This window comes from Xiphophorus couchianus, chromosome 20, assembly GCF_001444195.1.
Source record: "Xiphophorus couchianus chromosome 20, X_couchianus-1.0, whole genome shotgun sequence".
Lineage (NCBI taxonomy): Eukaryota > Metazoa > Chordata > Actinopteri > Cyprinodontiformes > Poeciliidae > Xiphophorus > Xiphophorus couchianus.
In genome coordinates this window covers 18,366,072-18,383,944 of record NC_040247.1, presented here as the reverse complement: position 1 = coordinate 18,383,944, position 17,873 = coordinate 18,366,072, and the positions used below count along the sequence as shown (strand labels likewise).

Below are 17,873 nucleotides of genomic sequence, written 5' to 3'. Positions count from 1 at the left end.
TTATATATATGTAAATAAACTTTAGATGCAAGCTCCAGAAACTTTTGGGGAGAATCTTTTAAATATTGAGTCAAGAACAGCTTCACCTATACTCACGTATTGATGTCGTCAACTTAATGGCCACCTACAAAGACTAGCTATTACAGCATTTCTTTCTTCCATTTTTATGCTACAGTCCCATGACAATGTAGATGCAATTTATAACTAAATGATACCATTACATAATCTAATGTTGCCTTATGCAGACTCTTTGTTTGCACCGAGCAGGATTTACTGACCTCGACATCCAAAATTATTCTTCTTCAATATATTTTCTGAATATTTTACATAATTATGATTTGAACACAAGAGGACTTTAATCAGAGTCTTAAACTCTCATCCCAAGATTGTCTGGGAGATTCAAGGATTCCTCAAACATGCATGGAAGAATCAAAGTAATACTTCACTATAACATGATGCACAGTTAAAAAAAAGTCCGTTTTTCAAAAACAAGTAAAGGATGCAAATGAGAAAATGTTGGGGAAATTGTATCAGGACAGCTGAACTTCATTCAAGGTTGATCAGATTCTCTGCAATTGTTTGCAGATTAAAACTCAATAAAATTGAAAGCTGAAAGTTCATCTGGAAATTGATTTAAGCCAAGTATTAGTTTAGGCAAACAGGTGATTGCAGCTTTTATATTTTCCCATTTTTCTCACCAACACATTTATGTTGAATTATAGAGTCACATCATGGCAGATTTTGGTGTGGTACATCACAAAACCTGGTATTTCAAATGGGTTACGTAAACTTTTACATTCACTGTTTAAACATGGAAACGTGGAAATAAACCTTGCGATAAAGAGGGAAGCAATTTAACATTATACACATATAAATGCAGATAAGTTGGGTTTTGAGTAGTAGAGTCAACCATGATTGTCCTCATCATTGCATCGACAACATGTAATGTGAACCAGTAGCATCTCTAATTTATAATCCATATCCTTGTGATCACAGTGGAGCAGTTCACTTCCAACATCTCATCTCGTCAGTGTATTAATAATAATCATAATAATAATGAGTCCAGCATGTAGCTTCTCAGTAAATTTGATTAACTGCAGTGACCTTGTTCCGCGTAGGTGTTCGCTGACTAAATATTTGCTTTATTCTCAGCCCCACTCGGGTCTTCCTGTGATCTGGCTTTAAGCTCCAGCTCGCGGTAATCCCTTTCCCGGTGCGGAGGCTTTAACGCTACGTGTATTATAAACACTGAACAGACAAACTCATGAACCTGACAACGTGGGTAGGTGGAAGTCCATGCACTGTATTACTTTCCTTTTAGAGTTAGACGCAGGCACCAAAATAGCATCACTGACATTGACTGCAAAGATGGAGGGATGAGCACCTCTCTTCACACCACCGTTTTATCATTCCTCGCGTTTTGCTAATCCTTCCTCATCCATCTATTGCTTTGATGAAAGGAAAATATAAAAATGGTTGAGACTGAGAAATTTGTGCCGAAGCTGTCTCCCTTGATGCAAAGAAGAGTGGAGCGCAGTTTAGTAACTCTTGTGTGATTTTTTTATGATGAATATTTCAGACCCATGGGTTTTTATTTATTTAAAAGTGAGCCGATGCTTCCTCCAGTCTGATGCAAAGACCCCACTCAGCAGTATGTGAAACTTCACTGCTTGCATCACGGCTTGCTGAACCAGTGTATCTCTCTCTCTGTCATACACACACACGTACTGTAGATATTAACACATCACAGATTGCATAAAATCTGTGTTTCTGTATGTTTGTTTATTTACAACCGGTGCACAGACACACAGGCATTTCAAACAAATATGTCCTCGTCTTGTAAATGTCCTCTGAAGAAATCACAGGTACACGTTGTCCCTGACGAACAGTATGACCTTTAGATCAGGGCGATGCAACGAAGGGTGAAAAGTATTGACATTTAAATTGGAGAAATGCGCCCGTTGCTCTGCATGTCTGACAAACCGGTGAACATTTCAGGCGTCTGGGAAGCTTGAAACTTGTGCAAACCGTGACAAACTGTTCAAATACGTCAGATAAGGGAAGATCAAATCAAAACGCCGAACATACAAACGAAATACAGGTATCAGAATCTTACGCTAATTCTGATGCCGCAAATCTAAATCTAGAGCAATCTCTTAAATATACGTTTCCTCGTTAGTACATAGAAGTGACGTGTGTCATTTAATCTCAGTTTACATGCTGCTGAACTGTTAAGCCCAAAGGTTTGGGCTAGAAAAAGTGAACACACAAAAGTTTGGAGATTAAGTTTTGGAGACGTTCAGAGGAGGGTTATGTCACTAAACAGGAACTGGTTTCACAAAAGACTGTAAGAAAGAACATTTTTTAAAGACAAGCAATACCAAGACCTTTTTGCAGTTTGAAGCAAATTGGGTAGAGGACACAAGAAACTTGTGGAAGAAGAAACACTGGAATAAAACCTGTTAGAAGCTGCAGAAGACTTAAATCTGGGGTGGAGCTTAATTTTCCAGCAAGAACAGTGCAAAACTAAACACACGGCCGGAGCTACAGCATACCCAGCACCAACGCTACTGAATAAAACGGCGTGGAAATGATGGCAGGGTGGATTGTTTCAGAGAAAGTGTTAGGGATGTAATTTTTTATGCACATCTGATGTCACATTAGATTCACTCTTATTTTGCTCTCCACTCGTCTGCTTTCCTTGTTTTCTAGAGAGAGTGTGATTTCAAGGTCAAGTACAAGAAATCAACTGGAAATTAGAGAAAAAGATTTGTTTGCTTTTACATGTGCAGCCCAATAATGCAAAGTTATGAACTGAATTCCTTACAATAAATTTTATAAGGATTTTTTTACAAATGATTTTTTTTTTTTTTTAACCGCTCAAAGAAAATGTGCAAACCAGTTAGGCTTGTGGATAAATGGATGTGAAAATGACTAGAAGCTGATCGTTTTATCACGTGCACCCTGTCGCTGTGTTGTCACTGCCAAAACGCTTGTCAACATCCTTTTTTTGTATGCTGACTCTGACAAGGTGTCATGTGGCGCCATGTTTACACACCTGTAAAGGCAGCAAGAAAAAAAAAAAAAAAAAGCTGCTGCTGCAGCTCTGCTGGAGCCAGAAGGGAAACCTCCACCTTTATTTATCACTTTTAGGACGAGAGTTAATATGGATTGAGTCACTTTTGAATATTCAAGAGTAAGTGGTGCAAAAGTTGATTAATGTTTTATATTTGCAAACGCAAGCAAGATAGCTGAGAAAATTGTCGTGAGGATTTTATTTATTCATTTAACTGCCTGAACATTTAAACACGTCTGGAGACAACAAGTCTTGACTCGTCTGGATGTTAAAGGTAGCTGGAGGACACCAGTGTTGACATTTTTTAGTTAGAAAGTATGCAAAGCCTTTCGTCTTGCTTCAAAACTTTATGCTCAAAATTTATACCCAGGTCAGCTTTAAAAATACGCTCCAGTAAAAATATATTTACTGGATTGCTTATTTCTTATTGCTATTGTATGTTCTCTGTTTATCCAAGGCCACTGTTTGCTCTTTTGGCACACGATTTCTTTTGTGTTCATCACTCTTGTATAACCTCTCTAGCTTACACTCCCCGGTTTCTATAGGTTCACATCTACAGATAAGTGCTGCCCTGCTGTTCCCAGCAGGTGTGTGGATTGTTTGACAAAAGAAGCAATAATGCAGTGCTGGTAGTTGTGTTGACACGGTGGAGCTCTTGGTGATCCTCTTTTTGCTTGATGTGGCTGTGTGACAAAAGATGCGTCTGTTTGCTTTAACCTGCAAAACTTTACCTAAAAATCAGAGAAATAAATCCATCCCAGATTCAGGGCGTTTCAGCATTTTCAAAATGTCAGAATGGTAGACTTACGCAAGCCTTTTTATGTTCAAGCCATCAACTTGAGCTCAGTAAAACTGATGTAATTAAAATGCTGCATTACTACAATAAACACAGATGGCTGAAGGTCTTATGAGACCATTAAATATAATTTGATATGGGTCCCTTCCCTCCTTTAAACTCATTATTCACCACCAACATTAGCAACAAAAATACTCCACAAGAGGAAAATTAAGCATCCAGAAAGAATGGTTGGTTTTTATATAATTTGGTACACAGGCGGTACTGCAGTGGGAATGCCAGGAGTTTGGAGGATGTAGGTTTCACAATAATCTTGAAACGATTGGGAAACCGCACACAATCACACAGCCTCGTGCTAAACAAAATGTAACCTCTGACAAAGTCCATCAAAAGGCACCGAAGCGTCCTAATGCGTCTACGAGGCCTCGTCTTTTTTTGGCGGCCTTCATTAAGTATTTTTTGACAAACGGTTTTATGCTCCAGGCGATCCAGGAGGACCGGTTCCTGCCAAGTGCACCACTTAATGGCTGGTCGGCATATTTACCAAAATATAACAAATGTTCTGCACTTATACCTGACTTCTAAAAGCATTCTAGGTTCCAACTCCAATTTAATGTCAAAATGGCTTGATTTTCCAGATTCCAATTCTCAGTGGTTTCTCTTTCCTCATGAAGTCCATTTTTAAAGTTTACTATGAATTTATGGAAGGCATTTCTGTGGAGATCTGTCTTTAAATGCACTTTAAATGTTGTAGACTCAACAGATTAACAGCTAGGTGAAGAATTGATACAAATCTTCTCAAACTTATTTTGATTTTGACTTATTTTGGTTGTCAGTTTGATTCTTGTTTTGTCGAACAAGAATCGAACTCACAACTTTTTGATTGTCAGAGAACTACCCCATCAACTAAACCATAATCACCTGCAACAAGATTAGATCAGACTATTTCTTCTGGGTGATTTTTTATTCATTTGAATGTAAATTGTTTGTAATAATAATTTGCTATGAAGTAAGAAAATCAATCAACTTAAAGGACAAAAGCTGGATAAAGTGCCCATATTTAAAAATGTTTAAAAAACATTTTAGTCCCAAAAAAATCAATCGGCTCCGCTTTTAGCAGTTTCAAATTTCACATAAGAAAGACAGAATTTCCTTCGGTAAGCTTTGTTTATTAAGTCTTTCTTGATCATTTGGTTCAGTCTCAAAGCCTTAAAAAGATTTTGTAACCTTTGGCAAGGTTAATAGTCTGCTACTAATTTGTGGCGATCAGAGCACGATGTGCTGCGGTTTGCGGTAGTTTAGGTCACTGAATTTCCCTCAGATAAATTCTGTTTCAGTCATTTTTTTAAAGGTTAAAGTCAAGCAGCTCTTTGATGTGGTAAGAGAAACTGAACTCAGCTAAAAGAAATGGAGATTATTCAAAGTTAATTCATTATTCAACCAGAAAAATAATTAACCTTTCCCGGCCGGTAGGTTTGAATAACTTTCCACCTGTAACAAATTCAGTCAGTTTGAAAACTGCATTCTGTATTCACTCAGGTTAGGGGGTTAGGCATTAAAATTATAATCTAAGATATTTAAATCCAGAAACAAAAGAAATTTGTAAGAGTGGTAAAGGTTGTCACAGTTAATGGAAATATGAAATCAGATCTGCCCACGAGGAACAAAGCCAACATGAAACAAAGTAGTTCATGCATGACATTGTGTAGTGGACATGACAAAGGTTAGACGGAGGTGTTGACTGGACAGCTTTCTCCGCTTTGACACTGCTGCATGTTGTTCTTTAAAAAGATACACCAGGGACTAGGACTGCCTTCAAGGCAGCTGGTGTCCATTCTGTACATTAACCTGCAGGTTAACAGCCTGCTTTACCTTCGCCGCTAACCTTGGACTCACCTCGAAATATGCGGCTGCCTCCCTCCTCTCCCCCACTCTCTCTCTCTTCGCATGCTTTCCCACTCGTTCCACCTCATCTCCCCCTCCTCGTCCAGACCTCTTTTTCTCGCTCGGTTGATTCCAGCCACTCAACATACCGTTATTATGTCCCAACCAGCTCCTACTTTTCATCTGCAGGTTCTGAATGACCGGTTTTTACAACCTAATGATGCTTCAGAACAAGAAAACGATTAAAAAAAATAAATAAATAAAAAAAAACGGGGAATATTAAGAACAGACAATCTAGAAATGATGATGAGAGCAGTGCTAAAAGCCTTCAGGGGCAAATAGAAACATTTCTTTAATTACCAATTTTGCATAAAATCAGAAAGTCGACTGGAAAATGGACTGGCTAATCTTGTGAGCACACGCACACATTTCCAGCGAAGGATGACTTGAGCGAGTTCCCTGGGAGTCGGCATTTAAGTTGGGCTACTGGAGTGCAGAGCATCTATCATTAAAACAAAGTGCAGCCTGGAATCAAACGCGTTCTCCTTCACCGGCACTCGGCTCCCATCTTCACTCTGTCCTTTCCTCACCGTCTCGATCTCACACAGAACAAAACTCAACATTTATCACCCCAGAGCGCATAAGTTACTCTTTCTAAAGCACCCTTCATTCACATTCCAGAGGTTTGTGTGTGGTTGTGTGTGCAGAGAGCCGACACACGGCCGTCCATCCCCCGCCTAGGTTGAAATAGCTGCCTTTGACTTGAGGGTAAGCTGAGCTGCAGTAAATTGGATTTCATGCTCAGTCCTTCGCAGTTGCAGCAAGCGACATTAAGAAAGAACCATCCTCCACTGCGAAAGGTTAGGAGCCTCAAACACAGCTGCACTGCATTTGTACCTTGCACTAGAAGCGGGTTTGTGTGACAAATAGTTTAGAGCACTTGATTTGCTCACAAGGGGTTATAAATGTCAGCTGTCAAAATGCGTCGACAAACAGCTCAGCACTGCTGCAGCAAAACTAGAATCAAGAGTCATAAATCACAAACGTACAAATGATGCCATCTGCCACCAAAATGTGCAATCAACTCTTTTTGCTCAATTGTTAATTTTTTTTTTCTTCATGAAAACGTTTTGGGAAGACAAACAGAATCGTCACGTGGGTTTCTGGTTAACAGACTCACTCCCACCCTGCTGCAGTGACAGTAAGCGGGGCATTTTGTAGGGGGGAGGCTAATCCACCGCAGACTCTCATTTCAGAGTCATCTTTGCACAGCAGGCCATTTAGATGCAGATGTGCCACTGCTGGCATCGTCAAGCTGACAGGCCCGTAACCAAACGTGGCTAAAAATCTTTTCTGTTTGTCTTCTATTTTTTTGGAGCAAAGTCTGCCATGTTTCTGACTCGAATTTTCTTTAGGCAGTTCTGTTGGCATCCATCCTGAAGCCGTCGTAGAGCAGAGAGACGGACGCAACCAGGGAATACAGAAAAGCTCCGAGGACGTCTCTGGCATTGGCATTACCTCTATGATCATTAAAGCTAAATTGGCTAAATGAATTGCCAATTTAGGAGGCCTCAGTCACATCCATTGGATTGTGTGTGTGTGTATGCAATGTGATTTGGGAAACTAAAAAAGAAAAATCTTTTTCTTTCGTTTTCTCTTCATTTCTGACCAAACACCCTTTGATCACAACTCACAAAAATATTCAATAAGCCATTACACAGGCATTGATCTTTTTATCACCCAAACATTTGCATTAGAAAAGGGAAAGTCAGTGAGATGGCATTTATTTTCGTGAAGTGAAGGAGCTGTGGGTAGTGGTGCCTGGATTTATTGAGTTTGGCAGCTCTTTAACACTTTAACGCTCCTCAGAATGTGTCCAATCAATGCTCCCGCCCCTCCCGGCGTGTTTGCTGCTGAACAGTCACGCCGTTTCGCTTATCTGATGTCATTGTAAATCACTCAGAAGGAGGGTAAGTCAGGGGGGACAGCGCTGCCACGCTCGCACACACACCAAACTGAGCGGCTCAGCGATGGTGCAGAACTGTAAAGAACCTCCCTCCAGTGTAAGTGTCTGCATCTTAAATAGAGATTTATAATAGAAGACGGGCTGTGACCTTTCACTTGTAATGTAGCGTTAAATGAGCTTCAGATTTACCAGAAGCGTGTCAGGAATAAGCTTCATTAACCTGAAAGGAAACAGTGATGATGCCGGTATTAAAACTCACAGCTGAAACATTACAGACTAACCGCCTGAATACAGTTTAGATTAAACAACCACCTGGATGAACTGCTGTTTTAAATACACTGTAAGCTAATCTAAACACAGCCGACTGTAGATTTCTCGATTCTGCTGAGCAAAACATATTTAGGAAAACAATTTGGAAAGTTCTGTTTTAGGTAAATACAAAATATCCTTGTATATTTATGCTCACAATTAGAAAATGTGCTAAAAAGAGATACTTACAAATATATCTCTAAAAAAATAATTGTATATTTTTTCACTCATTTCAGAGAGTGAAATTCATGCATTAAATAAATTCATCACATGTATAGAGAAATATTTCAACAATAGTATTTCTTGTAACATTTATGATATTGATGCTTATAATGTTGTTTGTAGTTCAGGAGTGACTTGACTCTAGGAATGGTTATCCCTGTGCACTTTTTCCTTCCACTTAACTTTCTATCAATATGTTTGGATGCAGCAGCTATGACCTTTTGTGATTTACCCTCCATGTGGAGGCTGTCAGTTCCTGCCTTCTGGACATCTTTCAAACATCTGTCTTCAACCATGGTGGTGTCCTACTGACCCAGACTGAGGGACCATAGGGGCTCAGGAAACCTTTGAGATAATTTGCTGATTAGGGTGTGACACCATGATCTTACAAAATGTTACTCTTTCACAATATTCTAATTTTCTGAGACACTGAATGTTGGGTTTTTATCATTACCATCAAATTGCACTTGTATGCTTTGTTATCTGAAATATTTGACTCAAAATAAATCTTTTCATGACTTTAAAAGTATTTGAGATGTACCTTTGCGTACTCTGTAAGAAGAGACACAGCATTATAAAAGACTAAACTTTCTCATTTTAGGGTAGTTAGGATTACCATGAATGTCTTGAGATGTTGCCTAAACAGTTTCACACAATGACCTGTAAGGCTTTCTGTAATAAAACATCCACACACCATGAGACTGACTGACTTCACAGCTAGGATGATGATCTCAGGCTTGCAAGCTTCACACTTTTACTCTTAAATTTAGTCCAATCAGAACACTTAACTTCAGATCTTGCTTTAAGTTTTAAGCTGCATGTAGTGGGTCATCCCATTTCGAAAAAAGGCATGTTTGTACAAATGTTAAAAAGGCCAAAATTAATCTGCCTTACCTGCTGGTGATGATTGAACTGTGTGTGTAATATTTTTAAAAGATAAGGTCCCAGTTATGGACAGCAGAGTGAGGGACTCACAGAGACTGACCGAAGCCGGACACCATTAAATTGCCCTGCGTCACGCTGAATATTACATATTAAATCTGCCACACTCCACAAAATAATGTGTTACTCTTACACTTTACTTAAGCCTGTCAACATCCATCACTGGTATTGATTCACCTGCTGGCATTTCTGGTTCTGCAGATCTGAACAGATTTGTCAAAGTTCAAGAGTTATTACTCTTTAAAAATGCCTGTAACATTAGTTATTGTTGCATATAAAATCACGCAGTGCTCTGGTGCAAAAAAAGACGTTCCTTTCTGGGAACGTGATGACTTCTAACCTTTTGACTCGCATGATCCCAGACATTTTGAATTTTGTATTTATTTCCCCATTATGCTCAAAGCTCTAAGTACTGAGTGTTTTCTAACATCCTGATATATTGCACAGTCAAACAGTGATGTTCCCTTCCTGAGTTTGAACATTTACAGCAGATTTTCAAACTCATTTTCATTTTGGTTCATAACAAGATCATGAATCCTCAAAGGACCAGATGTATCAAAACGTATTGATAAAATTACCCATTAACAAACTGTTAATATATGAATGAATTATCTCTGCATTTGATGAATACGTCTTAAAATTAATAACACTGTACATCTTTTCACATTGATATAATTTGGCAGTAAATTAGACTTTGGTTTGATTGATAAAATAAATTTTCAGCCACACAAACCTTTTATGTGGCCACATAAAAGGTCAAGAGGGCCACGTAAAAAAATGGTGGGCATTAATTTGACAATTTTGTTCCACAGAAAAATCCACAAATTGCATTGTGAAGCACTTTGGTCAATGTGGCGACTAAACATTTCATACTTTAGCAGTTTTGGCATCAATTCATACCTGCATCAGGGATGTTTAATATCAACTAAAAATGAGATACAACACAAATATACAATAACTAATAAATTATAAATGAGATCTATATTCATTTCAATGATTCTTTATGATCATAGTGTATCAATATCCAAACCACCAGGAGAAATAAAATTATTTGCAATGCTTAAGTACATTGGAACAAAATGGAAATAGGATGAGACACAAAACAGCAAGAAGGGTTTTCCCTCTAATTCCTTTAAGTCTTCATTGTTGCCAAAACAAGGAGCATCCTCTTTTGTCATCAAAATTACCTGAACTCAAAATGTTGAGCGTTCATCATAAAACGGCAGAGTTAAGCAATGCTGACTGTCTACAATGACCACAGACAACTTTACACCAAGTTTTTTGACTGATTATCTTCAAAATCCAGGAAAGAAACATTGGAACAGCTGTGGAAAATGTAGATGAACAAAACACAAGAATTGGTGCTGGGCTGAGAGGGTGAACAAGGGAGCCAGAGGCAGGCGGAGTAAGCGACCATGAAATGGAAACAGAAAACAGAGCTTGGAGAGAAAGAGAGAGAGAGAGAATTTGAGTATAGACTGATATCTGCAGCGGCCCAGCTGCGAGGCTTAAGGAGCTTAGCCCTCCTGCCCATCACAGCAGACTTCTCAAGAGCAGCGTTCACTGCCGCTGAGCTACTGAGAGTAAAGTGAGCAAGAAGCGAGGAGAGGAGAGGTGAGGGTGGGAAGAGGTGGAGAAGATGATGGAGTGGGTTTAAAACAAAGTGGAGGAGTGGAGTTCCCTTTTAAACACCGACGGAGAAAAACTGACTCACATGTTGTTTTGCATTCAGCATAAGTTTTTATAAGGCCAATAAAGCTTAGTTCAGGGGTTCCCAAAGTTTGGTCTGGGGGCCATTTGTGGCCCTGGGACCGATTTATTTGTGCCCCCCTTCTGCAATTCAACAATGATACAGATTTGTTTATTAAACGTTTTGTTTTTAATCAGGGTAAAATTATTACCAACACAGTTTCCTTACAGTGGAGAATGCTATGAACAGCACAAAATATTCATATTTTTACAATAAAACTTTTATAGCACATTTATTTACAGTTTTACTGAAAAGCTGACCTCTGCACCCAAATCGCCTTCTACTTGACTTCTTAAATTTGGCTAAATAAAGCAAGTGCTTTGAAAGAAAAGTGACCCAAACTGCGTAGTTATACCAGAGATTAAATTTGTTCAATTAAATTTAAAGAAATTTTAAAACCACATGCATATCTTTTAATACAGCAAATTCCTTTTCAAGTTTTGGATCTGTGATGAATAACATTCCTTTCCTACAAAAAAATTAATAATAATACTGTAATTAGTCATTTTTTATTCTTGGTCCATGAGTACTTTTGACTTGATGATTTTGGCTCGTGTGACAAAAGTTTATTTTGGAAACAAACGGGATGATTTAGATAGGAAATAAATGCAAGTACTTTTCTATACTCTTGTTTTCTGTTTCCGTAGTAATATATACAGACTTGATTTACATCATCTAAACATGTAATGTTTTGTTTTCTTCTCTATCTACAACAGGAAGTGTAAACCGACCGGCGCCGGTCCCTGCCTTCCTCAGGAACCCACCTGTCCTCCCGCCGCCTCTGGACATGAAGCCTTTCCTCCAGTTTCCCCTGGAGTCGCCTCATCCAGCCGGCATCGGCCTCTTCCACAACTTTAACGCTGTGAGTTCTCACACGCCAGCTTCTGAACACAGCGATGTGTCTTTAAATCACTACCATTTACCTCAAAAGGCGAGAATAGACGAGAATTTAAAGTTTGGATGTTGATAAAATGGACAGCAACAACTTTTGGTACTTTTGATCACAGTAGAAATTACTTTTGCAATATTTATAGAGGAAAACACATAAATTGCTATTAGGAGACTATGAGAATGTGAAAAAAACAATAAACCATCCAATTAACACTATAAATATGCTCCTGGTTGCCTACTACAAATAATTTTTAAAGGTTCAATTCACATCACCTCTACTGTAGACTGAATGTAATCGTGTTTTCATGAAGAAAATCTGGAAGCCAGTTCAGAGACAAGCAGAGGACGAGACAGACGTTTTAAAACCATTTATTCAGACTTTTAGTGTGCATAAACAGCTCCGGAAAAAAATTAAGATCCCGCTGCACTGAACCCCATTGAAAACTTCCTGACTTTTCCTCCAAATATTGATTTCTGAACTCTTCCTCAGTTAAAACTTTAGTTTAGTTGTTTCCAAATAAACATGAACTTGTTTTCTTTGCTTTCTTTGAGGTCTGAAAGCACTGCATCTTTTTCATTATTTTGACCATTTCTAATTTTCTGCAAATAAATACTACATTTTGCTAGGAATTGATATTATCCAACTTTGACTAAATATTTGGGCTGAAAAAATCCTTCCTGTCCTCAAGAGACTCAAAGTAGATACAACTAAAAGCACTCAGCTTCATATTAGTATAGGCTGAACTAACACAGCAACAAAAACGCCTTAGAAATACCATCACACTCCTAGCAACCAAAAAGTCAGACTTAGAGAGATTTGTTGATCCCCAAAAAAACTAACTTGCAACTTTGCCAATGTTTGAGTCTTTAGGTCATTTTTTCACAAGCCATAATTAGACAAGTTTATAGAATAATATTAGTTCCTAGCCATGTGGTTGAATTTAGAGTATGAGATTCATGCTTTAGGCTGGCAGTAAAAGGCTCCCAGAGACGCAGTAATTGCTTCAAGCTTTCCCTTGTCCCTCTGCACTTAGGTTAAAATATATACAGTGAGTCTGTCCCCTTCTGTTTGGGTCATTAACTCTTCACTTGCTCAGAAGGGCAAACTATGGAGTGAAAATAGTCTCAAAGTATCTGTGCGTGGATCAGGTCCTTTCAGATCTCATCTACCCTCTGATCCGATGGAGCTGCTGCAGAAACACACTGATCCTCTAACGCAGTGGTCCCCAACCCCCGGGCCGCGGTACCGGTCCATGGACCAATTGGTACCAGGTCTCGCAAGAAATAATTAAATACTTCCGTTTTATGTGTTGAGTCTGGATGATCTTTTATTTTGAAAATCCTTTAACCGGATTCTGTCGGTTACGTCTTGTGCGCCAACATTGAGCCCACAATTTTCCTGAACAGCTGATGCACCGACAAACCTGACTTTGACAGAACATTACTGAACCTGAAAATTACGTGAATTATCACAATGTATGTAGAAGTTTTTCTTTTTATGTTGATTAAATGTTTATACATTAAATGTTTTGCTGTGGAGGATAATTTTGCAATGGTGCTTTAAATAAATGCATAAAATATTTATTTTCTTAAGTATGTGTTTATTAGCTGTTAATTGTGTCAAAATATCAACTGAAAAAGAAATTTACTGCTTGTGAAAATCTAAACCATCTGAATACATTTTACCATCTACATTAATCAACTTGAAATGAAGACAAACAGGAACAGCAGTTTGTCCTCGTTTGCAGATCAGGTATATATTTGTTTAAGGGCCGATGAAATGGGGTCTCTGTGGATTTCAGAGATCCAGACACAAACACGGTTTAATCTGAAGATCCTGGAGGATGTGTGAATAGGTCTGCCACAATGAAAGATTTTACTGTATGATAAATTGTTCCAGAAGTTCTCAATAAACGACAATATTGTTCTTTTCAGATCATTTTTTAAGTAATATAATGGTAATGACAAAATAATAATGCAAGAACACATTCTCAGAGGTCATTAAACTTTAAATTCTAATAAACATCTAACACTGGAACTGGAAGACATTTTTAATATCCAAAATAAATAAAACAACAAATGAATTTTGAAGTCTTTGTAAACAAAATTGCCTTTCAAAATAAGGGCTAGTCGAGATCAAAGTACCAAACTGAAGAGTTTTATCATCCAGTTTTTGATAGAAAGAGAGAAGAAAAGAGAAACCATAAATAAATGGAAATGATTGAGTTTGTTTTAATTTATCATCCGATTATCTGATTTATTGATTATGGTGACAGGCCTATGTGTGAACATTAGACTAAATCCTTTAATATGTCGAGAAGTCAACATAAATGAAGTACCTTTCAGTTTGTTCTGGTGAATAAAGTCTAGCAGCAGACGATGTTCCTGCAGGAGCAGGTCTACCTTCAATACTGCAGAAGCAACAAATACGGTTTCAGTGATAATGACCAACATCCATAACTGCCATAATCTCCTGAAGATGCTTGCTGACTTCGGCATCATAAAACTAGATCAACCTGGGTTAAAGTTAAGACTGAACTAAAAACACACGGACTTAGCTGCGAACAGCTAAAGTAGCATAGCTCACATAAACATTAGCTCCCGCTAACAGAAACTTATGAGGAGGGCAGAGAATCAAAATACCAGACATATAAAACGTAATCTGAAATGATTTATAATTATTGCATGTCTCATTATAATCAGAGAGCAAAGCCTGCAGGTTTAGCTTCTACTTACTTCAGAGGGCAGACCACCCTCGTCTTGCTTCTTGGTTCCGGCCAACCATTACGCCACCCAGTGGTCGTTTTTCAGACCACTTAGTCTCCTGTACCGCTCAGAAATGCACATTATGCCTATAAATAATTTTGGGATATTATAAGGAAGTGCTGAGATATACCGTTTTCCACCGAACTAACGTATTTGCCACTTTGGCACAAGCACAGTGAGAAACGTTTAGAGCAGTGGTCCCCAACCACCGGGCTGCGGACCAATTGGTACCTGCCGCGCAAGAAATAATGAACTACTTCCGGATCTTTTATTTTGAAAATCCTAAACCGGATTTTACCGGTTACGTCTTGCTCGTCAAAATTGAGTCAACTTGCAGCAGAATGAGTAACAAAACAACATCGGAGTACTGTGCCCCCTCCGCCCCCCCAAACAACAGCATCGGACTCGATACTTATTGCGAAGGGCTGACCGGTCCGCGCGACTAAAAAGGTTGGGGACCGCTGGTTTAGAGGATAAAAACACTAGACTCAGAGCAAAACTCAGATGACCCAGCTTTCTACTACAAGCATGTAAACACATCATCTACACAAATCTGGGAGCTCATGAAGCGTGAAATGAGTCTCAAAAATACGCGCGCACTCGTAACCGGATCTGTGCGTAAATGCAGTTTTGTGTGTGTGTACCAGGTGACTTGTGGATACTTTTTTCAACATTTGTAGGGGTAGGAGAAGGTTTATTTTATTTTTAAGGTTTACAAATCCAGTATTATACACGCACAGATATTTTTATACACGCACATACAGTATATTTTGACACTATTTTCACTCCATAATAACGTCCTAGAGGTGGTTGCACGATTTACAGTGTTGTCCATTGTTTGTTTTTTATTTATACCAAGGCAAATTTTTCCCAGCGGGACAATAAAGCCCATCGTATCTTATTGTACATTGTGTCATCTGAAATGATGGGGGTGACAGCTGTTTTTCTATTCAGCACAGCCGGTTTCAGCGTGATTGAAAAGAAGCACAGCCAAGTGGTTTGCTGCAATAAAATGAGTTACAGCTAATCAATCGAATAAGAGGCACAGGCTGTGTTCTCCGCAGTCAGCATTTTCTGCGGCTCCTTTTCATTTCCAGATTGGGTTTCATGTGAAGGTCAAGCTGGTCGCAAACAGAGATGCATAAACACAATATCAGTGTTCTCATCTGCATGCACTCACACAGACTCGCCCCTGCAAAGCTTTGTGATTCATCCTGCTTGGTTGACGACATTTAGGGTGACCACTAGCGTCAATGCACCTTAATTCAAATCACTCTCTTTTTGTGCTGGAAAAATTTACAAAGTCTATGATTTTGTCGTCTTCGGCTACATATTTAAAACCTCAGACTAGCCAAACCTAGTCTGAGGTTTGGCTTTATAGGTCACAGAAAATACTTGGTGTTTGTATGGAGACAAATGTAAAGTATTTCTCTGTCTTTTTGAAATCATTAGATGGCAAGTCTGCGGTCTCAAAACAATTGTATCAAGTTAACTTAAGACAAAATAAAAAAAACAAACAATTTATTACAAATTTCATAAAAATGATTTGCTAATTTCATAGTTCATTAGAGCTGTAGCGATCTCTCTCTGGAGATCCAGACACAAACACGGTTTAACCTGAAGATTCTGGAGAATGTGTGAATAGGTCTGTCACGATGAAAAATTTTACTGTATGATAAATTGTTCCAGTCGTGACACTAATCTCACGATACAATATGGCACATGATATTCTGCTCACGATACGATATAAATCACAAAATTCAGCAAATGATACAATTAGATATATTTTAAAGATTTTCTGAAAGATTTTAGAGGGACAGAATGATTTTGATGATCATTCTGATCTGATCATTTTGATGATTTTGATGCACATTAATCATGTGATTAATTTAATCACATGATAATGTAACTTATCAATTTCATTTCATAATTTAATTTATTGTAACTTGTTGTTTTGTTACATGTCATTTTTAATGTACCTGTGCAACTGGGTAAAAAATGTCATGTGTGATAGCTGTCATTTAATTCATCTGGATTTGACATAAAACTGAAAGTAGGATTTAATGTATTGATACTCGCCGATGAAAAATCGATACTTAAATATCGACAAATATTATTACGGAGTGAAAGCTTCTTCAATCAAGACGGAGGCTCAGATGTCTTTTACTGAACATTTCTGTTCAGTTTTTATTGAACAGAAATAAAAACTGTTCAATAGCAGTTTGAACAGTTATCAGTTGCCTCAACAACAACAGCTGTTTGTTACCTAGCAACCAAAATCAACAGAAGCAAGGCAATCACAAAAGACAGAACCAGATCCTGTTAAGCATTCTTCAAAATAAAAGACTTACTCTATCCAAATAAATCATGCCTCGCACTTAAATATGTTTCACTTCAGCTTTTGTAATTATATACAATCATGTAAAATTCGATTAATAATAATTATCATGTAAATTATGCTTACCATATAATTGTAAATCAGTCACTTATCATGCAAATTATACTTAAATAAGCGTAAAGAAGTCATAAGAAATATCGTAGAATCGATAAAATTACACAGCCTTTTTGTTCATTATCAATTTTACGACACTTGCTCATGATCTTTAACATTAATGCACTGATCAATAAATAATGTTTCTTAACTTCATAATTTCTGCTTGAATCATACTGTCGTTACTATGACACAATGTTATTTCTTTTGATTTTTTTGTGATTTAGAAATAAACTGAAACTGTCATTAAAAAACACACAGATGTATGCAACTAAATACTCTTATTTTAGCTTCTAATTAAAAGGAAACTGACTTTCTTAATTGTCATCTAAATGAGTTTCACTACTTCAATTAGAAAGCAACTAATCTCAAGATGACACAATGAAAATGTAATCCTAAAATGCGACATTTTTCGATGATCTCACAAACTGAATTACTCTAGAGTTTTTTTCTAAAGAGATCAAAGAGGAGAATAAGGCAAAATGCCAAAAATCTGGATTGCTACCTAAAGAACAGGCTGAGGATGACTAAATCTTTAACCTTTAATTTAGAATTTACAACAATTAAAGCTAAGTAATGTCAACCAATCCAAGCACCACGTAGTGAAAAATACGAAACAAAGAGAACAGGACAGAGTGCAGGTGCAACAAAAGCTCCAGTGTATGAGAGAGTGAAAGAGGAGACGGGGAGTAGATAAAATAAGTTAATGAGGTCGTAACAGTGGGGACAGGTGCACAGATGGAGATTCTGACGAGAACAGGTGGCCAAAGAAGTGCAGTG

The 17,873-nt window shown here is 37.9% G+C and overlaps 1 protein-coding gene across 2 annotated transcripts in view; it reads left to right on the top strand.

Moving 5' to 3' along the window:
• LOC114135121 (zinc finger protein 385A-like) overlaps nucleotides 1-17,873 on the top strand; it is a 46,732-nt gene that overhangs the window by 8,911 nt on the left and 19,948 nt on the right. For both annotated transcript variants that reach the window (XM_028002096.1, XM_028002097.1), the window contains exon 2: nucleotides 11,662-11,807. In XM_028002096.1, coding sequence (XP_027857897.1) covers nucleotides 11,662-11,807 — 146 coding nt within the window. The remainder of the gene's footprint in view (nucleotides 1-11,661; nucleotides 11,808-17,873) is intronic.